The sequence below is a fragment of the Biomphalaria glabrata genome, chromosome 6, assembly GCF_947242115.1.
Source record: "Biomphalaria glabrata chromosome 6, xgBioGlab47.1, whole genome shotgun sequence".
Taxonomy (NCBI): Eukaryota; Metazoa; Mollusca; class Gastropoda; family Planorbidae; genus Biomphalaria; species Biomphalaria glabrata.
In genome coordinates, this window is record NC_074716.1 from 32,585,522 (window position 1) to 32,608,875 (window position 23,354).

The window sequence follows — 23,354 nt, forward strand, 5'->3', positions numbered from 1 at the left end:
GGTAGAGCACTTTAGAGACCCTAAACCAACTGTCGCCAGACCTAACTTACATATTCAAGGACCCCTCTCCAGACAATGATCTCAGGTCAAGACAGACGCAATAACTGCTGAGGAGGTTACCATGGCCATTGCAGTGCTAAAGAATAACAAAGCACCAGGACTAGACATGATATCAGCAGAATAGCTAAAATATGGGGGATAGTGCATTGTTAACAGAATGACTGATCTCTTAAATCTCTGTTGGCGAACTTCAAAAGTCCCAGAGGACTGGCAAAAGGGAGTGATTGTAAAGCTTCCAAAAAAAAAAAGGGCAACTTGGCAGACTGCAACAACTGGAGGGGCATTACTCTCCTCTCTGTCCCAGGCAAAGTTTTCAGCACTGTTTTGTTGAGACGGCTTCAACAGTCTGTAGATGAAAGGCTCAGAGAAGAACAAGCAGGTTTCCGAAGAGGCAGATCATGTACAGAGCAGATTTTCGTTTTACGAAATATCATAGAACAAAGTCTTGAGTACCAATAACGGCTAACGATCAGTTTCGTGGACTTCAAAAAAGCGTTTGATAGTGTCCACCGAGAATCACTATGGAAAATAGTTAGAGAATACGGTATCCCAGAAAAATTCGTCCAGATCCTACGACACCTTTACAGTCAGTCTAGTTGCTGCATTAAAACAGAAGAGGGAACAACAGAGTTTTTTTTACAATCGAGACAGGTGTGAGACAGGGGTGCATCCTATCACCTTTCCTTTTCCTCCTAGCCATCGACTACATAATGAGGAGAGCAATGAACCAGACTGCCTTTGGTATTCCATGGCATGAACAACTCCGATTGACGGACTTGGACTTTGCTGATGATGTTGCACTACTCGGGGCTACAAATAAATGCATTCAAGAAATGATGGAGAGCCTAGACAGAGAGGCACCCAAAATTGGCCTCCGCATAAACTTGGATAAGACTAAAATTATGCGAGTGGGATATAAGGCAAAGGGTGTCCCCGTCAGACTTGGCGAGTCAAAGCTTGAAGAGCTGGACAAGTTCACGTACCTTGGCAGCATCATAACAAATGATGGAGATGCTTACCATGATGTAGCGTGCCAAATAGGAAAGGCAGGGAGCATTTTCCAAAGGATGCAGCCTATTTGGACTAGTCAAGCCATTAGACAAAAACACTTCTCAACACAATCGTCATTCCAACTGCTACATATGCATCATATGCATGCATTGTTTGTTTTACATATTTCGGATGTTCCTTCAGAGTTTGAAGATAATCTACGTCCTAGCTCAAAACTACCACAGGACGACGGGGGATGGCAGCGGGAAGGATATGAATCCTGGACCATCGAGACGTCTGAACGACAATTTTAATCCAGCGTGCATATAGGCCTACGTACCGCAGCCATCTAAAAACGAAGTAATTATATGACAATGATTGTTAATTTAGAATATTTATATTTAAAATATTTTTTCCAGAACACATTTTTTAAAAAGAAAATCTTGTTTTCTTGAATATCTTTTGGCGCTCTTATTTGGCGCCCCGGTCATGATGCACCCCCTTGCCTGTAGGCATACCTCGCTGCGCATCTGTTCAACTCTTATGAAAAGAAAATGAAGAATGTTTGTGGTAGAAAACGAAACAAGATAAGACACTTCCGTTTCTAGATTCACATCTAGACCCTCTGGCCTCTAATCTAGCTAATGCCTTTGGCCTTGGCTAGGTAGATTAGTTAGACAATAGACTGTCCCTAAGTTAGAGATTATTAATAGAATAATAGGTCTAGATGATATAGACCTCGAGGTAATCTATTCTTAGTCTTAGACGTCTTATTAGTTATTCTAATCTTTAACTTTAAGACTTATTTCAATATTTGTGACTTAACTTCTAGATGACTAAGTCTAAGATGTAGATCTACTTTAACTTTAACTTGTTTAAGACAGTTAACGGGCCTAGACTAAAACTTAAGAATAAGTTAGTTAGAGTAGAGAATAGACCTTTTCTTCTTATTAGACTTATTTTCTTCTTATTAGACTTATTATACAATTTCAATTACAATACTTACCTAATACTAATATATATAGTCTGTGACTATACAGTATACATATTACATATGATATTATATATTATAGAATCTAGCTAGTATTATTAGTATAACTAGATCTATAAGTTAATAAGTATAGTGTTGTATACTAAGTAATGTATTATATATAGGATCCATAGGTATAGAGTTAATAGAGTATACATATATAGGGTACATACTTTTTATAGGCATAGGCCATGATACATTTATGTCTATATTTATAGATTAACTCTATCATCTATGATATTCAATGTCTATAAAACTATATAGATCTGTTATTATAAAATAATATAGTTACTTATAGTACCATTACTAACAATCTAGTTTTCTAGAATTCTAGATCTATTATCTTGTTATAAGTATATTATGTAAATAATGTTTAAATCTTTAATTTTAATAAAATTACACCTCCAATGAAATGGATCTAATAGTCTGTAAAGTCTGATTATGTTTTCATCTGTTCTTAAAATTTTGTCCCATAAAATGGCTGTAGACTCTGATTATGTTTTCATCAGCTCTGTACACTCCTCTCTCTCTCTCTCTCTCACCCCCCCCCCCCCTAATGAAATGATAGATTTAGATCATGTTTGTTTCAGTTTTTTTTTAATTTGTTGAATGTGCCTTTTTCTATTTTCTTGATCAGTGGATATATCTAAAATTGCGATGCTAGCGAAAAATGTATCAAATACAAAATAGATATAGTATTGTCCATGGTGTGCCTGCATAAGTGCCTCACTGAAATGCAGGGTAACAGGTGCCTAGACATAATCACTGGACATTTGAAACCAGCAATTGTAGCCCATTCGAGTGGCACCCAACCAAAAGCTCGAAGCCGAAATGAATGGTCTGCATAAAAAAGTTAGCAAAACCCATGATGACCAAAATAAGGAACTTTAGACTGATTGATCAAAACTAAAATTATATGTTTCATTTGAAATATGTAAAAAATCACATTTCTGCACTGGCCATGATCAATATATGATATAAACAACTACCATAAGGTTGGTGTTCCAGTAAAGGAAGACTCTGCATAAATGGGTTAAAACCTTATTTCCATTGGCACATCTTCTTCTTAATTTTGGTGAAAATTTTTTCTTTATTTTAAATAATACAAGAATCATTGAAGATGAATTTCATCACCCATTAGAAATATGTTTTGTTTTTGTTTACTTCAGGTTTAATTTCTTATGAGTGTCTAAACTAGCTTTTAACATGATTTAATGTTTTAAACTCTTTTTTTTTTTCAGACTCTAAATTAAAAAAAATGACTTCTTCGTCAGTGTGCAAACGTTTTCTTAACTTTAAAAGAATTATGAATCAGAAATATTTGACAGAATGCTCTTCTTCATTCAAGTTTTATAATGTAGTCAAGGTCAATTGTCGACTGTGCAATACTTCACCATGCCAAAATGTTTTTGAGGATAAAATTTCAAAGACTAATGAAAAATCATCAAACTTATTTAGAAATATTCAGGAGGGACCTTCATTATCAGATTTCATTTCAAAGCCAGCTAGTGGACTGAAGTCACATAATTATGACAGTACTGAAGATGTTTCTTACCTGGAACCCCATCTATTTCATGGAAATAATAGACAGGGTAAGCGAATTGAATGTGAATCTGACCTTTTTGACTTAACAGAAGTGGTAATTATAATATTCAATACTTTGTGACTTATATCAGTCACTATCAAGTTTTACTCAGAATTACCTTAAATTTCTCTTTTTCTAATACCAGTATTTCATAACTAACCAGTAACCATATGTTAGACACTTAGTCTATAGTATAGAGACACACCTTACCTGACGGACTATCAATGCGACATTTAGTGATTTCAAGGTTTAGTGGATTCTAGTTTGTTTAAATGTTATTATTAGTAAGTTTGTGTTAGGACATCAAGGGTATAACTTCATACATGTGTATGCCTTGTTTCTTAGTAATATATATGCATCTAATACACCTGTACAAGAAACACAGACATCTCCAGAGTAATCTATTGAAGTCAGACAGCCATCAACAATTACAAGATCAAGGCCTATCACACATAACAGGAAATTTTTCTCTATAAATAAAATTTAAAAATAGTTTTTGCCATTGTCCGCATTATGTAAGAAAACAATTCAACAGTCAGCCATCATTCTACTTCATAAAGGCTCTGTGGGAGTCCCATTTTTAGCTTACATTATACACCATTCATCAACATTAGTTAAGTCTTCTATTAACAACTATATTAGGCAGAAATGTTAGTAATTTTGTTTAAATGAATGATGAAATAGAGTTTGTTTCTTATTCACATTTCAGTTTTTATTGAAACATATGGCTGCCAGATGAATGTCAATGATACAGAGATCATTTGGTCAATATTACTCAAAAATGGTTTTCACAAAGCCTTAAGTATAGCAGAGGTTTGTTCAACTTCAATGTTGTGCCATAATTTGTTTGTTAATCTGCTGCAATAAATTACTTAAGTTTGTTTTTTAATAAATATGTTGATATCTTTTGGCTGATTTTGTATTCACTCTAGGCTGATGTGGTTTTACTTGTCACCTGTTCAATAAGAGAAGGTGCAGAAGAGAAAATTTGGTCAAAACTTCATACTCTGAAAGGCCTCAAAAGAAAAAGGGGTAAAAGGAATCCTCTGAAATTGGGAATTCTAGGTACAAATACATGTTGTGAATAATAAAAAAAAAATCAACTCATATCATAAGTTTCTGTTTTGGTTGACTCTGTGGAACCATGGGCAGATGATCTAAATTGTACTGGATTAAATGTGACCAGACTATATCAATGCCTTAACCTCTCCCAATCAGGTTGACTCTAAGGATCCATGGGCAGATGATGTAATTATACTTGTTTAAATGTGGCCAGACAATTTCAATGCCTTAACTTCTCCCAATCAAATTTCATTTGTACAAAAATCTGGCTAGATAAAAGCTTTTGCTAGGTATTGCAGCTGATTCCTTTACAATTCAAAATACCACATTCTGTCTTTTGTGATTTTCTATATATTTATTTATTACAAGCTTATATTAACTCATTATGTCTGTCTATCTGTCTGGTAATAAGTTTGAACATGTTTTTTCTCTCATTTCCCAATCTCGGATCAAGTGGATGCTTTGCACAATTATTCATTGTACCTGACAATAAATGAATCAATAAAAAAAAATAACCAATAAGTTAATTAATTATTTGTGATTAATTATTTTGTTTGATATTTGTAAATGTATGTATGGATTTAATCCCCATATTGACAAATTTGACAAATTTTTATCTCCTTGTTCCCATTCTTGGATCTATGGTAATTTTACATAATTGTTCATAGTCGATGATAATACAGGAATCGATCCAAAAATTAACTAATTAGTTAATCAATTGGTACTGATTAATTTTTTTTTATATAGCAGAAAGGATGGGAAACCCTGCCATTTTCAGATAAATGACAGTAATTAGCAGTTTTTTCCCTTAGATAAGCTTTGTATTTAATAAAGTAACCTTTTTTAATTGCTTGTTTTTTATTTGCATTTGGTGACAGTTTAGAAAGCATTCATGGCACATTTAGGAGCTGATTCTATGAAGTGACTTTCTTTAATCTTGATTTCTGCAACTAGTACATTCTCACAGTTACATTATATCTGTATCTCAAAATGTCTAGGACAGGCCATCTTCTGAAATACTATAATACTATGTATAAGAGACACTAGCCATCTGTCAAGGCTCATTTGTCATTGATTTTTTTTTTTCTTCTTCATCGTTCTCATTGTTATGTTGGAGTGTTCATATGACTAGACCAATACATGAGATGAACTGCGCAGTGGTTTCCAAATCAGGGAGCTCTCCATATAGTTTTCTTTCTATTGGGGTGATTTGGGGCCAATGTCTTATACGGGCCTCTTGGTAGAGAGAGCAGTTTTGGAGGACGTGGTCGGCATTTTCTGGTGATACTCCACATGGGCAGATTTCACTGGTTCCAATTTTGAGCTTCCGGAACATGTGTTGTCGCATTCTGTTGTGTCCGGTCCTGAGTCGAAAGATTAGACGTTGGTCTTGTCGGGATAGCTTATAGTAAGCATCATCTTTCTTGTGATTTGGATGGGAGCTCGTCCATTTCTCATTTATTTTATCTACAATTAATTTCTTCATTTCTTCTGGATAGAGTGCAGAGTTTACTTGTGAGTTTGTTCTCCCACTCTTGGCGAGTGTGTCAGCCTTCTCATTTCCTGCTAGTTGTATGTGAGCTGGTATCCATTGAATAACAGTTTTTTTGCTGTTGTGGTTGAGCTTTGTGAGTGCTGTTCTGAGGTTTTTAATATAAGGGGAATCAGAGTTTTGCAGGCTTTGGAGGGTTGTTTTTGCATCTGTTAGAAAGACAATCTGACTGTGAGGGGAACTTGGATGATTTGCTAGCATGGTAGCAGCTAGTGCTAGTGCTTCCCTTTCTGCTCTGTGACTGTCAGAGAGCTCTCCAGTTGCAAAGGATTTTTCTAGTTTTCCTCCATCTGGCCATTCGATAAGTATTCCAGCTCCTCCATTTGTGGTGGCTTTATGGGATGAGCCATCCGTGTAAACTCTGATCCACTGATTGCTAGGGTAATTGGTATGTAGAAAACAGTTCACTATTTCCTTGAGATCTGTTGGTCTGTAATCAGATTTTCTTTTTATGTTTTCAATATGGTCCCTTATAGTAGGAAGAGGGCTTTCGTCCCAGGGTGGAGATTCATTATAGTGTATCGAGGATTCCAGAGTAATTTTTTCAAGTTGGTGTTTCTTTTTTAGGTTTAGAGATTCCTGTATGAAATTGGTCCTTTTGAGACGTTTTTTTGTGCCAGTTTTGTGGATTTTTGTTCTGAGTGGATGCCTCTCCAAGGTTTCCAATTTAGTGAATTGGGAAAGGATTTTTATTTCTCTTCTTTCATCCAGAGAGATCAGGGCAGCGGTTTCCTCCATAGCTCTTATGGGTGTTGTTTTGATTGCTCCTGTTATTATCCTTAGACCAATATTTTGAACCTTGTCTATTTTTCTTAGGTTGGTTTGGGCTGCTGAGCCCCATGCTGTGGCACCATATTCTAGTACAGGTCTTACATAACTGGTATAGGTCTTTTTCAGGATGTTGTGATTAGCTCCCCAATCTGTGCCAGCTAATTTTTTCAAGAGGGATAGTCTCTGGATGCCTTTACTCTGTGTTTTATCTATTTGGTTTTTCCAGGTTAGTCTCGGGTCATAGGTGACTCCAAGATAAGTAGGGCTGTCATTTTTTTCTAAAGCTTCCTTATCTAATGTTAATTTTATTGTTTGTTGTTTTGTTGACAGTGAGAATATGGTATATGTTGTCTTTTTTGTGTTAATGGACATGCCCCAGTCTTTGGACCAATTATTGAGTTTATCAAGAGCATCTTGTAACGAAATTTCGATGTTCCTACATATTCTTCTGTGCTAATTAAGGCAAGGTCATCTGCATACATGCTGCTCTTAACTTTTTTGGGTAGGTTTTGATTTAGATCGTTTATGAATATTAGGAAAAGTGTTGGGGATAGGACTCCTCCTTGGGGGACACCATTTTTTATACCCACTGTGTGGCTTCTTTGTCCTTGCATGCAAACTAAGGCTTTTCTATTATTTAGGTATTCCTTTATCCAGTTGTACATTCTGTGGGATATGTGATGCTGGATTAGCTTTGATTCAATTGGTACATTTAAGTAAACAACTTAAATTTGCTTAGCAAATCTATTTTATGTGATTTAAGTATTATGATAAAACATGTGATTTTGTTTTATTCTTTAAAAATCTTTGCATTTTACTTTTGGATATTTCTTATGTCAATAAGTTCTTTATTTATTATAAATATATTGTGCTAAATAAAGACAGAGAATCTGCTAAAATCTATCATTGCAACCGAGAATATACGCTATCAAGAAAAACGCAACAATTAAATTTCACTGCCAGATAGAAAGTGGGAAATATTTATCATTTTGTTTCAAAAGTATTGGTACTTAAACTTGAGTACATAATTAAAATTGATCTATTAAAAAAGATTGGAAATAATGTTTAGCTCTTTGGATTGTTAATTAAATATAAGTAGAATACAGCAACAGTACAAAATGACATAAAAGTCTATTCTGTATTGTGAAACCTTCCCCACATCTAGCTCAGACATGCTGCATGCATCAGCTGCATGGAGAGGGGGGAACTGATGTGATGATGACATCATTCCGACCACAACTAATGCCCAGGCATTCATCTCATTTCCATTAGATGTTCCATAATCGATTCACGACTGAAATAGGCTGTAATTTTATCTATATTTGTTAAATTATTTTTATAATTAATTAAATTTCAAAAAGTGAGAGGTCTCAAGCGAAGCATTACCAGAACTTAAAATGAAAACATGAATTTTGTATTAGTGTCATGATATAAGTGAATATACTACTTGTTGATACATGGCTGTTAATACCTTACAAAGTTACCACTAGGTTTTTATTTCAGTCACAGTACATTTTCTACGGAAATAATTTTTTCTCTCAATTGCACTGCATATTTTATAATTTCTTTAGCAATACTATTTTCTATGTTGTCAAACTAGGATGCATGGCAGAGAGATTAAAAACTAAAATACTGGAAAAGGAGAAAATGGTCGATATTATATGTGGACCAGATGCTTATCGAGATCTACCTCGTTTGCTGTCAAATACTTCTGCTACAGATGAAGCCAGTGGTATTTTTATTTTCTTTGCATTTTTTTAGTATCTGGAAGTATATAATTTTAATTACACATTAAAAATTTTTTTTTTGTCTTTTTTTTTTTTTTTTTAATTCAGTAAATGTTCAGCTGTCAATGGAAGAAACATATGCCGATGTTATTCCTGTTCGGTTAAACCCAGGAAGTGTATCAGCCTTTGTGTGAGTTCATTTGAATCTTATAATTTTTTCAAGTTACATTGCTCATTCTAGAAATAACTGTTGCCTGAATTGTTTAGATATTATTGACATAACCGTATAAGTGAATGTGTATGAATTTAAACATAATCCAGAAAAACAATTTTTATCGTCACAAATAAAAGAAATTTTAAAATATTCCTAAACTTTGAGGGGACATTCTTAAAATAATTTTGTTTTTGGAGGATAATATCAAAGTCTTTGAAAACACACAACATGAATGCTTATTACGGCCACCATTTTTTAGTTTTTGAGTAATATCAATTTTAATTCTAAACAATTCTTTTGGATTGCATTTTCTTATGTTTGAATGTGTGTGGTCAAGTCAAATATACTATAAATCATCACAGTAACTAATCCTCTTTTTCCAGAGAGTCTTCATCTAATATTTAGAATTACAGTATGGCATATATGTATATAATTCAGATAAATCAATTTAATATATATTATATCTGTATTCTATTTAGTTCTATCATGAGAGGTTGTGACAATATGTGCACCTACTGTATAGTTCCCTTCACTCGAGGTCGTGAGAGAAGTCGTCCCATTACTTCTATCTTGGAAGAGATCCACACTCTTGCAGATCAGGTATATCTCATTGCAACAAACTAAATAATGCTTCATGTTTTGATTAAACCATTACATGGGAGTTAACTTTTCACTGATTGTTACATGGCTGAGTGTTTTGAAAGCCATACTGGGTATTAAGTTTGAATCCTGTTGGATGCTGGGATTTTTAGCCTTAATATTTGGAAAGCTGATTTTATTTAGCTCTGAAGTTTAGACTACATTTAATAATAATAATAATAATCTTTATTGTCTGTAAAGAAATTTGTCTTACAATTTGTGCATTACAACAAACAAAACATTGTAACTAGAAAAAAACAAAATGTACATTCACACTAGAGATGGGAAACGAACTGAACTCGAACCTCACTTATGACCGAACCGAACTTTGAAACTGCTCGGTACGAACCGAACGAACCCTCCTTTTCTTAACCGAACTAATTTTGCAAATTTGTACATCCTTTTTTATATATTTTTGGATTAATAATAAAAAAAATTACTTATTTTATTTAAATTCTAATGATTCCATTATACTTTGAAAACGTGGGAGGGGGGGTATTTTGAAAACATTAAAAAGAAAAAAAAACGGCGAGCTTGGATTCCCATGGGTTTTTCCGTAAGTGCCGACTCTCCCCTGGCCTTGGATTTTCGCGGGCTGTTTGCAATATTGGTTTTGAGTCGAATAGGTCGGCTCTAATTAGATCTAGATATAGACTCTAGTTCCTAGTAAGTAGAAAGTCAACATTAAAATATTGTCACTTTTATTTGAGATGGCTGTTAGTTGAGAGTAGAATATTTGTGGCGGATTAGAGAGTGTAGATATAAATCTACAATAAGTTCATTTGTGTTCTAGTTTAAAATAAATTTTAATTATCTTCTATTTAGTTATTTATTTTTTACAAAATTGTGAAGTATTCCATATTGGAATATTATCAGTGGCGTAGCAAGGGTGGGGAGGAGGGGGAGAAATGGGAAATCCCCCTGGGTCCCCACTTGAGGGGGGCCCAAAATGAGTGGATTTTACAATAAATATTCAATATTACCCAAAATGCAGGGGCCCCCAAAGAGGTCAAGGCCCTCTCGGGCCCCCAAATGATGAAAAATTTCCTACCTAAGCCCCTGAATATTTTTACTATTATTCTGTTTTGTATTATTGATCATCAGTATTTTTAATGCAGCGTTTCTCAAATTTTGGGTCTTCCCCCGTGGGTGGGGATGGCGAATACCTTGAATTGGGGGATGGGGAGACACAACTTCCTGTCAAAAAGAGTGTGTGTTTCCTGGTGGCGGTAAGAAGATGTTAAGAGATTGATTGGTGTTTATGCATTGAAGATGATGAAATTAGCGTAATGCAAATGTGAAACGGCAGACAATCTTGAGACATGAAAGAGTAAAGACGTTGTTTTGTGGTGACCTAGATTTTGTTTAAATATTAGTATATTTCATAATATTACATCTCTATCTCAAGTTCAATATGTGAATATCGTAATAACAGTTAGGCTATATTGAGTTGTTCACATAAGAAATGTATTTTAAACTTTATTAATTAACAAGGTTACAAAGACAGTTTGTGTGGAAACACAAACTTAAAATCGGCCCCCGAATTGGTCCACCCAGGCAGGCTTCAATATTTTCAGAAAGAACATCCAAATAAAATTATATCAAAGACAAATGAGAGATAAGAATGGAGGAAGAAGGTTAACAGATCTTGTGTAGTGCCCCAACGGTCCAGCAGATCAAAGGATAGGTGAAAGTGAATGTAAAGTTAGATGTGAACCTGGCCTAACTAGTTCCCCTTTCAGACCCTGTGGTCTATAGGGCAGATGATGTAGGGTTCATCTGTTTTTGTGGCCTACGGTTAACGAGGGTGTCATGTAGCCAGCACAATGACCAACCGCATTTACTTTTCCCCAACTAATGTCAGGTACCCATTAAAGCTGGGTAGACTCAGAGGCGCCCAAGGATTCCGAAGTTGAAAATCCCAGTCTTCACCAGTATTCGAACCCGGGACCCTCGGTTCGGAAGCTAAGCGCTTTACTGAGCCTCTCCTGGTCTTTACATAATGTAATTATTTTGAAAACGCTTAATCTTTAATTCAAATTCTCAAAAGAAATACATAAAAAAAAATGTTCAAGAAAATGAAGTTTATAAGATTACTATTCGTTCTAAATTAGGTTTAACTTAAAATGCATACTAATTAGCTTTTTCTCTTTAAAAAACTGCTTGCATAACTGATTTAAAAAATTAGATTTTTCGCTTTCAGGAAAAAAAAAAGTAGCTGTTGCATCAGAACTTTGAATGGTCTAAAATATTGTGATGTTGGATTTTCAATATCTTTCCTAGTTTACGAGATCTAAACGGGACGGACGGACAGGCATTTCGCACAAAACTAATAGCGTCTTTTCCCCTTTCGGGGGCCGCTAAAAATATAATAATAAAGCTTGTCTTCGAGTCCGAAGATTAGTGAGGAATGCAGTTTTTCCTATGGCTGCGCAGTCCCAGCTGTGACCTACATATTTGGCCACATTTAGGGCAAGCATAACCACTGTCCGCAGGTGGTCGATTTAGTTTTTCTTTTCGTGTCTGCGTCTGTCCTCGGCATTGATTTTTTTAGGTCTCAAATGTGTATCCAGCGGCCTTCGGGAGTAAACTCCAACTGACTCGTTCTGAGACCGTATGCAACCAGGTGCTATCTTCTATGTCAGCTAAGGAAAGTTGAAGCCTGAGCTGGTCTTTGAAGCGTTTCCGTGGGGCGCCTCTATTATGTCGACCACCTTTTAGCTCACCAAATAAGACTGCCTTTGGCATACGTTCGTCTCCCATACGAGATACGTGACCTGCCCAGCGTAACTGTCAGACCATAAGAAGTCCTTCTATACTATCCTTACCGGTAAAAATATAAAACGCCTTTATTGGTTCAATTGTACTAGCTGTTTGTAAGCGACAAACCAACGGCCAACTAACAAGGAGAGGGGGCGTCGAAAAAAATGTTTTATTTTCAGTGTAACTTATCTGAATATTAGTATAATTACATGTTTAAAAATTAAAATATATTAAGTAGGAGATGTCATTTTATCTTCTAATAAGACCTTGTCAACTGTAGACTGCTTTTTGCGAGGCACGTATGCACAATATGGGACAAAACATTTTGAAGAAAATATTTTAAAATATCTCTGCTAGTGTGATTCTTCTGCATTTTTTGTCTCAGAATAGTTGAATTTCTTCCGTATATTGCAATTTATTATATAGTGACGACTTATGTGTGAAAAAAAAATCCTCGATAGAGATGTTTTTACACGAAGAATATTTATTTAAAAAAGATCATGCACATTATAGAAGTATGTGCGCAATATGTAGGCCTACCTAGAATGTCCCTTACATAATTCTATTGGCCAGGTCTGCCTCTTTATTATTAGATTAAATATGGCCCTCGACTTTTTTTTTTATTATGATGAATAGTGCATTCTGAAAGAAAGCACAGCGATATTAGCCTTTTTAAGAAATTCTCTCTTCTTACCAAGAGAAAAAAGTTAGAATACGCTTAGCGCCGAGTCACGCCCGGAATTAAACCACTTGCCGACTTGAGCGAAAACCTGCAGCATCTTCAATTCTATCTCCATTAAGAAATTTTTACAACACTTAAAATGTATGTAGGCAACATTATTTTGGAAAAAGTATTGCCCATAGGCCTATTATATATTGCAAAGTATTTGTTTTATGTAAAAATTCAAAAGAAATTGTTTTAACTAATAAATTGTTCACTTAAACCTTAAAACTTAATTTTACTATTACATAATTTTATAACATTGAACCGAGCCAAACCCGTACTTTAGACCTAACCGAACCCGAACTATACTCGCCATCGAACTGAACCGAACTCAAACTTAAATCTGACCGAACCTGAACTTTAAAAGTTGGGTTCTTTTCCCATCTCTAATTCACACCAGACTGACTCATAATTTACATTTAAAAAGTTTATATCAGATTGTTTCTATTTAATGATTTGATTGCTAAGGGAACAAAAGAGTGTTTGTGTCTGTTTGTCTTTACTATCAGTGTCTTGTGATGGTAAAATCACAAAATCCTGACCAAAAGGGTGATTTTTATTTCTAGAATCTTTTTAGCTTTTTTATGGATGTTTGTCTCAAACAGCTGCCCAAATGGGATTTGTTTTTTGCCAATGACTTTACCAGCAGTATTTAGGATTCTATGGAGTTTATTTTTATTTGCTGAGTGGATTACCACCAATCACTGAGCTAGCTCCTAAACCAATATCTGCTTCAGCATTTAAACTCACAAGCCCTGCTGACCTCTAGGTCTTAAAAAAAACGTTTAAAAATACTATTACTTTACATTGTTTCATGATAAAATCTCACAGGGTGTGAAAGATGTGACACTACTGGGCCAAAATGTGAACAGCTACAGGGACATAACATCTGGACATTCAGAAGATGTAACCCAGTTAAGTACAGGTGAGCTCATTATCTGGCTTTTTTTCCCTTTCACTGTTAGTCAGTAATTTATCATTATTGTTACGATCCTCTCTCCTAATCAGGCCTTCTGTAAACACTGCTAAACACAACACAACACATCAACACATCAAGAACTTAACAACAAGGCTCCAAATAATCTGGTACTTTACTAAGGGTAAAATAAAACAGCCAATATGACACAATTGGCAACACAATCAACTGCTACAACGTTAGACCGTATATCACTGTACTAAACTCATAACTCTACTGTCTCTTTCTGGACTTGTACGTTTCACTGGAGGACTGCACCAGGACCGACTTCATGGCTGACTAACAGTCCCGGTCTTCACGCTCTCCAGTCTTGAACTTCCGCTTTCCTACACACTGTGTCTCTGGTCTGCGCAGGCTTATGATTAGATGACCATAACATGTGCAAAGTTCATGCCAGTACTGTCCCTTGCCTTTCAATATAGCACGCTAAAATGTATTACTGGCCTGTGTCACATATGTCAGCTGATCAAACACAGTTAACCCTTTTGCGTCGCGAATAGGGTTATAACATTATCAAAAAAACTTTATAATGTATCTCAATCAGGTTTTTCTACTGTGTATAAACCCAAAATGGGTGGCCAAAGATTTGCTGCATTGTTAAAAGCTGTTGCACAAATAAACCCAGAAATGAGGATACGATTTACATCTCCACACCCAAAAGACTTTCCAGATGAGGTAGAAATTTTAAAAATTTGCTTCATTCTAATACTTAATGTTTTGTTGACATTAAATATTTTTTTGGCTAATTTAATAATAATTCTTGAAAGTCTAGAAACATAATATCTGGTGTCATAATCCGCTGAGTTTTTGTTTCTGATGGATTCCTTTAGGTATTAGAAACCATTTTGAACTACCCCAACATTTGTAAACAAATTCACCTTCCTGCACAAAGTGGTAACTCACAAGTTCTCTCTGCAATGGGAAGAGGCTACACCAGAGAAGCATACCTGAAACTGGTGGAAAATGTTAGAAAAATATTGCCAGGTGAGCTTGTTTGCTATGATTCAAATGATAAAGACCATTTTTTTTCCCTCAGAAAAAGATGGCCCAAAAAATAAAGGTTTCGTTTGATTTTTTTTTTCTGAACAGAATTTTAAAAAGTATGTTAAGTCACTTTTTCCACCTACACTATGGTAAATATTATTGTGAATGTTAATGCTTTCAAAAATTTTCATTGGACAAACATAGGTTACATTTTATGTGTGTGTTTAAAGCTAGATGGTTGTGTTTTTTTTAATTTTAATTATCTTAAATTTTCTTACCAGATGTGGGCTTGTCAAGTGATTTTATTGCTGGATTTTGTGGTGAGACAGAAGAAGCCCACCAAGACACTTTGTCTCTGATGGATATAGTCAAATATAATTATGCCTTCTGTTTCCCTTATAGTATGAGAGAGGTATGTTCTGGGTTTATTCTTAGTCATTTGTATTGTTTGATTTTCTTTTTGCTTAAGACAAGTGGCGGCCCTATAGTCAGCAGTCTGCTTCACATCTTGTGCAGAACATGTTAGCTTATTGTATAGGCAGCAGCAAAGTTTGTGTTGATTAATGTGGTCAATTTGAAAAGTAGCCATTATATAGAGAAATTATAGATTTAGATAGAAATTATAGATTATGATAATTATATTGATAATTATAGATAGAAGATTAACCATTAGGCCACCTGACTTTCTTAACTCTTTCTCTCCCTAATTATTCTCCAGGTACCAAAGAAATTATTCATTTTGCCCATTTGTAGCTTACTACCCTGTTATGATCAAACTTCAGTAACTTTTTGTTATCAAAAATTTTATATATAGTATAGAATTATAGGGAAATACATGTTCTTTTTTGAAAAGCTCACTATGTCTATCTGGTAAAAAGTTTGAACATGTTTTTTCTCCCATTTCCCATTCCCATATCAAGTTGAAACTTTGCATAATTATTCATTGTACCTGACAAGACATGAATCAATAAAAAAATTAGTTAATTAATTATTGGTGATTAATTATTTTGTATCATATTGAAATAAAGGGAATAAATGCTACTTAAAGAAGATGTGGATGTAAATATGGATTTATTCCCCTTATTACATTTTGACACGCTTTTTCTCCCACTTCCCTTTCTCTGATCAAGTTGAAATATTGCCTAATTATTCATAGTCAATGACAATACACCAGTGATCTTCTACCTTTTTTGGCCTACCGCCCCCTTTTCGATTTTTTTCTTTAAAAAAATCCGCCAGCGCCCCCCTCTAAGAAAAACAGTTATAAAGAAGAGTGAGAAGACAAATTTGAACAAAATATCATCTATCTATTAATTTTTATGCTGTCAATAACACTTATCCCGCTTGGGAGACGACCGCATGACAAAGGCGATTGTTGTGAACTCCTGACGAGCTTTGAGGAGGACTGAGTTACAGAGGTGCCCCCCTCCCCGTGAGCACTATAAAGATTTATTCCGGTGCCATTTCGCTCTCACTGGCATAGAGGAAAGTACCTGGCAGCATTCTCTGGCAGCAGATAGCCTCTGAGAGAAACAGTTCGAGAGCTCTTACAAAAACTGCGGGACAAATATTTGATACTCAAAGCAAAGCCAGCATACAACGGCTTTGTCTGCAAAAAATTCGGGAAAATATGTAGGTCGCAGTTGGGTTTGCGTAGTTATGTGAAACACTGGACTCAGCCGTAATCTTCGGAATTAAAGGCAAACACAGTCAATATTATCATTATGCAAAAATTATGTCAAATAATTTACAGGGATTACACTCGAAAATTAATTGTAAAGACTTTCTTTCAAATCCTAAGAATAGTCTTCGTTTACATTTTTTAATATTAGGGTGTACTGTTTTTAGGTTTAATTGTAAATTTAGTTTTATTTTTTAATATAAATATTATTATTGCTGAATTCACTGCAAAATGATATTAAGCTAATGGTAACCTTGTGCCTCCTGCAGTCTGACAATATTAAAAATTTCAAGCTTTAAATTAGCCAAGGCAAGGTGAAGGTCTCCTCTATTTGCTACATCCAGTCTATTTCTTTGCTTATTCATTAACTTTGTTACGCACTAAATCTAGGTTAACCATGTATGTTTACTGAAAAGCTAAAACATAATTCCAATTTTGACCACAGTTTTGGGATTTTACTGAAACATTGCAATGCAGCCACATCTCTGTTGTGCCTCCAGGGGCGTAGCTAGGAATTTCCATCGTTTGGGGTCCAAAGTGCTTGACATCTTTGGGGGCCGCTGCATTTTGCGTAATATTTAATTTAATTAATTAAAAAAGCACTAATTTGCCCCCCCCCCCTTTTAAATAGGGGCCCGGGTGATTTTCAAATTTCCACCTCTCCCCCCCCACCCCCCCCCCCACCCCCCCACCCTAGCTACGCCACTGTGTGCCTCCTATGTTTACATTCTTTTTACTGAAAACATAGTTTTGTAAATCTATTTTTTTCATGCAACTCAATTTGAACGCCAGTAACAGATGTTTAATAATTGTCATTTATACATATATTTTTTTAATTTTAGAAGTGAATCTTAATTTCTTCATAGAGCATTGTTATGTGAATTGCATATATATCGGTGTCCTTGGGCAGTAATTCATTTGTCAACAAACAAGTTATGTGAGATTGTAAAACTCTTTTAAAATAGATTTAAAATTTCGATAAAAGAGAAAATGATATTATCAATAAAAGTCAATCTCTTTCCTAGCAGTCGGAGGTTCGTTTCATTCATTTGTGTTAGATGCCTACCATGTAAAACCAATGTTTTTTTAGCCTGCTTTAAGTCATCGCCAATTGTTGAATCTTCCCGTTTCTCAAAAAAAATAAAATTATTTAAGAGCTTAAAAAACGAGCCATAAAATTAACAAACCCTTTTCGAAATCCAGCGAACTTCAGTTTACAACAAGAGTCTAACACCTTTTTCATCATTTGTTTCATAAAACTATTGAAAGATGCGCTTATTTTCGGCTTGGGTTTGTATTTTATTTAAAGTTTTATAATTAGATTCAAATAGAAATGAAATTGCGGGCTAAACTTTTCTTGTGTATCATAACTCACAATGTGAATAGTGAATAGATTTGTTCTTTATTCTATATTACCTATGAAGTCATTGTAGCTTCCTACCACTGATGGTTTCCTATATGTCCCCATAAGCTACATAACGAGAGAATTTTGAAATAATATTTCATCTCTAACAGAAAAAAAGTCTTTTTGTGTTACACATGTTTTAAAATAAATTTAGTTTTAATCAATTTTTCAACAATATCATAAGAGTTTTTAAAAGCTATGCATTTTTCTAAGAAGCCATTAAAACATATCCTGCTTTGCCGTTTTTTGTTTTTATAATTGTTTTAATTGTAGATTTTTATAATTGTTCATGAATATTCTTAAATTATTTTTGGATATCGCTATATGTTCGTGAAGCCGACTTGGTTTCATAACCTCATCTGAAAATGCCATCAAAGTAGAACTTACTATTTTTCTAGTGGCAATTCCCTAAATCTCAAGGAAATATTACATGACATACCAGTGAGTTTTCGTAACATTTTATCAATGTTTTTTGTTTTTTAAAAAAAGTTAAATTATTCTATTAAATGTTACCTTTAATGTTTTTTGCAATTAACATTTACAGATCAATATATTAACATATGTAGATAAAATAAACTATGATCTAAAAGCCGTATCACCTAGTTTGTTTATCAAATCTTAAATTATACGCGCGAGTTCCAAGGACAATAAATACTCTTTGGTAACGGTAAAAGAGTAAGAATTTTAAAAGAAAATGGGATTCCCGAACTCAATTTCTAACACTGTTTCTGTTCTTGTATTAGAAGCAAGTTAACTTTAATTTGTCTATATTTAGTTTTTAAAATTTGTTTTGTTTCAGAGCACCTTTAGATTCTTCTTTCCGCCTTTATGCCCAGCGCCCCCCTACCGCCCCTTTGGCTCTCATCGCCCCCCAAAATCTCGAAAACGCCCCCTAGGGGGCGATATCCCCCACCGTTGAAGACCACTGCAATACACTAATCAATTCAACAATTAACCAAATTATTACTAATTAATTAATTTTGTATTTTACAGCAGAAAGGGATCTTACTTACTTACAGCCTGTCATCCCTATTAGAGAATTGGCCACCAAAATAGATCTCCATAGTCCCCTGTCCTGGGCCATCCTTTCCATCTTGTTCCAGGTGTAACCAAACTTGAATATGTCTATCTCTAGTTACGCCCTTTCTTTCTCTTGGCTTACATGGTCCTCAAATTTTATGTTTCTATATGCATTGGTTTCCTGGTCACTAGAAGGATCCTCAGCTTAGCGACTTCCTTTTGGTTTTACCACTTTGCTTCATGATTCTTTGGGTAGACTAGCCTTCTTCTGTTCTCAGGACAAAGTTTTCAGCTATCTTTTGTTGGCTATCTGTAGCTATTTACTTTCCAGGCTGGGGTTGCTAGACCTATGCCCAGTCCTCCTCCTTTATCCTGACTTGGGACAGGCAGAGAGGTCTTTATGGAGCTAAACCCTGACATTTTAAGATAAATGGTAGAAATTAGTGGTTCTTTCCCTTAGATAAGCTTTGCTTTTTTTTTTAAGTAATATTTTTCCTTTTGCTTGTGATATAACACAAATTAATGTTTATAAAACCAAAAATTAATTAAATTTTGGATTATGGAAATTAAAAGTGAAAACTTACTGACTCTGGTCTAGTCTCAATGTATTTAAACTAGATCTATGTAGTATTTAATGTTTCAAATTGAAATAAAAGTATTTTTTAGTATATTTATTTAAATTTTCACAAAAAGTTATATATATATATATATGGAAATCTTGAGCTTATTATCCATGTCAATACTATCATAAAAAAGAAAACTTACAGACTGTCAAGTCAACTAGCTTTAGCTCTAAACTAGATTAAAATTAGTTAAGATTATTTTTTATATATATTACATTTATTTATGTTTATATAAACATCACAATTTAAAACATTTAAAACACAGAAAATGATAGTCTTGAGCTCATTATCCTATGTTCATTTTGTATTCAGTACATTCTACATAAATGGCACCTGCCTGTCTTTGGCAAACTTTGTGAACAGGTTTTTTTTACACATTAAACTGACACTAGATACTTTGAACATGTATTAATCACACTCTATTGTATTACAGAAAACAAGGGCATATCACCGTTTGGAAGACAATGTTCCATCAGATGTTAAATCTAGAAGACATATTGAGCTGTATGACAGACATTTGCTACATGCTAGGGAACTTCATGAATCTCAGGTTGGACAAAAACAACTGGTACTTATTGAAGGGGTGAGTTCCATTCCTCTGTCAGATCTGTTCTTTTTTTTTATAATTATTAATAGGTTTTTATAAGAAGCATTTTTTTTAATAAATATTTTTTTTACTTTTACATATTTTTGAGTCCATCCTTGTTTTATTGAAGCAGGAGTGCATTTAAACTCCCATTACTGATATATATTTAATATTGTATTTAATTTGATAATTACTGTATTAATTTGTAATGAACAAATTAAATTTCTTTTTTAATTAGCTTGGAATTTGTCAGTTTACATTATTTTATAAAATGTTTATCAGTGCATGGACATAGATTGTGAAAGTCACCAAATACAATATTGCTAACACTATATCTCGGTGTTTCCCAAACTGTGTTCCATGGAACACTAGGGTTTGACGAGGCCTGACTAGGTTTCCATGAACTATTGGGGTAATTCACTAGTAAGCCTTTAGAAGAATTAATTTCACAGTAAATGCAGACCAAAAAATCGATTTTATTAGCTCATCTCGGCAATGGAAATAATTCTATAACAACACACTATGAACTTTGAACTGTTCTCGATTTTACTCTAATTTGAAACAAAGATAGGTCTACATAGATCAACCGTTAAATGATTTCTAGTCTAGTTTGTCTAAGAGTTGCCTACCACAATATTTTAGAATAGAATATCATTCTTTTACTTCCATTTCCTAAAATCTATTTGTGCAAAGCAGCATTTTTGTATTCTGTTGAAACAAGAGACCAAATATCAGGTTTGATGCTACACTAGATATTGGAACTCAGCTTATCAATATCTTGCCTGATACCAAGCAGCTGTGTTTTTCTAAGACTCAATGTCATGATCACCATCAAAGTGATTAAACCCTAAATTGTCTTTTATCAGTCTTATATGTGAAAATAAATAGTAATGCTAAATTTAGAATAAGTTTTATTTACTTTCTTCTTATCTTTTATTTAAACAAATAGTGTTCCGCTCAATTCTCAGAATGTGGGAAGTGTTCCGTTAAAGAAAAAGTTCGGGAAGCACTGCTATAACTGATCGAAACTGTTTTTAGACAGTCATAATTTATTTCCTTTTTTAGCCTTTTAGGCATACATTTAGTTGATAAATCATTTTTTATGGTTTGAGTACAGGAACAAGGTCATGAGTTGACCTGGCCATGCCTCCCCATGCTGGTGGTTGAGTCACTGTCTTGTTGGTTTATATTTCAGATGGTTGTGTCCGAATTTCAATTCTGGGTGCCCCTGCTGTGGGGAGAAAGAGGAAACTCTGTCATTCTTTTTGACTGCCCAGACTTGCTGATCTCTGTCTCAACAAGGTCTGGGAAGCCAAATATTTTTGACCTTTATGGTGACAAATATGCATGCACATCAGTAAAGGTTTCTGTCCCAAGAAATGATTTGAGCCTCTCTAGCTCTCAATCAGTGGAATTTGATGATGATTATTATTATTATTGTTCTTTTTTAAAATGGCACTTTACTTTCAAATAACACAATTATTTTATCTAGGAAAGTAAAAGATCTTCAGAAGATTTAGTTGGCAGGAATGAAGTGAACACAAAAGTTGTCTTTCCTAAAACACCAGAATCTTTATTTCAGCCTGGAGACTATGTTGTTGTAGAAGTAAGTAGAAAACTCAACTAGTGTATCAATGGTCACTGGTGTATCAATGGTCACTGGGATATCATCTTCCACAATTCTACATGTATCAATGGTCACTGGGATATATCATCTTCCACAGTTCTACATTTATCAATCACATCACAATTTGTAATGAATCATTAGCATGCAGAGGGAAGGAGGCAGGCAAGGCAATAGTCTAGGCATCCATTCTCAAGGGGGGCATCAAATATGTATTGCTTGTTCTAATAAAATCAAAGGCCATTGGATAGGGAGCTCTGGTGTAGGTAAATACAATGCTATTTATTAATTGCCCTGTAAACATTTGTTTTCACATGGGACTCGTGAGTATGGAAATCTTATTGTAATATCCTTTCCATGTGTTTGTGGATGTCTCTCTTCATGTGTTTGGTGCAATGGCTTTGGTGTTCTTTTAGCATACCCATGAAGGGTAACTCCCACACGACTGCATATTAGCTCAGTATAACAGTTACCATTGTATACTACTGAATGGAGGGTGTCACAAATGTGTTCAGGAATCATAGATCTGACTAAATTTGATTATACCTTTCTTGATTTTGGTGCACTTTATATTGTTTTGTAAGTTTTTTGTGTTTTTTTTTTTAAAGTAAAGGTTATTTTGTCCTACCCCAAAATCTTAAACTTCTCTGCGTATGTTGGCAGGCAGATTTTGAAATCAGGCAATGACGGAAGGGCATACCACGTGACCAGGCAGCCATTTAAAGTACAAAAAAACAAACATTCTGAGTGTCAATTGTTTTATTGAAATGAATGGGACAATATATTTTTCTACCCAATGTACAGTTTAAATATAAGGAAACACTCATCCCTCTGCCTGCCACTGGTGTGATTGGTAAGACTGTTGAGATGTCCATTTCTTAAAACTATAATGTCTACCTTATGATGTGATTATATCATCAAATGTATGCTTTTTTATTGATATTTTTTTTATACATAGTGTTTACAGTTTTAATGTTTATGCCTTCTGTGATGAAGCCTCTATTTATTTAAATGTGTTGTGTTTGATCTTGTGTAGGTTTATTTGCATCTGTTAATGAGTACATTTAATTACATTGATTTGTTTGTATTGCCAGATATCTTCTGGGACTTCATTTAGTTTAAAAGGTCAAGTTCTGTATAAAACAACTCTAACAGACTTCAGCAAACAGCAAAACACTTCTTTGAATAGAGAGACTGCAGAAAGAGAGAAAAATAGTTGTTAAAAATAAATTAATTATCAGCTATAAAAGTGTATATTATTTATATAAGTTTTCATGCTATTTTTGTTCTGAGACTAAAAAGAAATATAGAAGAAATAGAAAAAGAATTTTGTTGTGG

The 23,354-nt window shown here is 34.3% G+C and overlaps 1 protein-coding gene across 1 annotated transcript; it reads left to right on the plus strand.

The window, feature by feature from the left end:
• The first annotated feature begins 1,634 nt into the window (after positions 1–1,634).
• Positions 1,635–23,343, plus strand: LOC106071647 (CDK5RAP1-like protein). The gene is made up of 14 exons (XM_056032113.1): positions 1,635–1,794; positions 3,322–3,672; positions 4,375–4,478; positions 4,598–4,730; positions 8,651–8,782; positions 8,886–8,967; positions 9,471–9,591; positions 13,949–14,042; positions 14,638–14,768; positions 14,924–15,077; positions 15,359–15,489; positions 20,240–20,389; positions 21,885–21,998; positions 23,111–23,343. Exons 2-14 carry the CDS (start codon positions 3,339–3,341, stop codon positions 23,237–23,239), a joined length of 1,809 nt encoding a protein of 602 aa, XP_055888088.1. The 5' UTR covers positions 1,635–1,794; positions 3,322–3,338; the 3' UTR covers positions 23,240–23,343.
• The last annotated feature ends 11 nt before the right edge of the window (positions 23,344–23,354 follow it).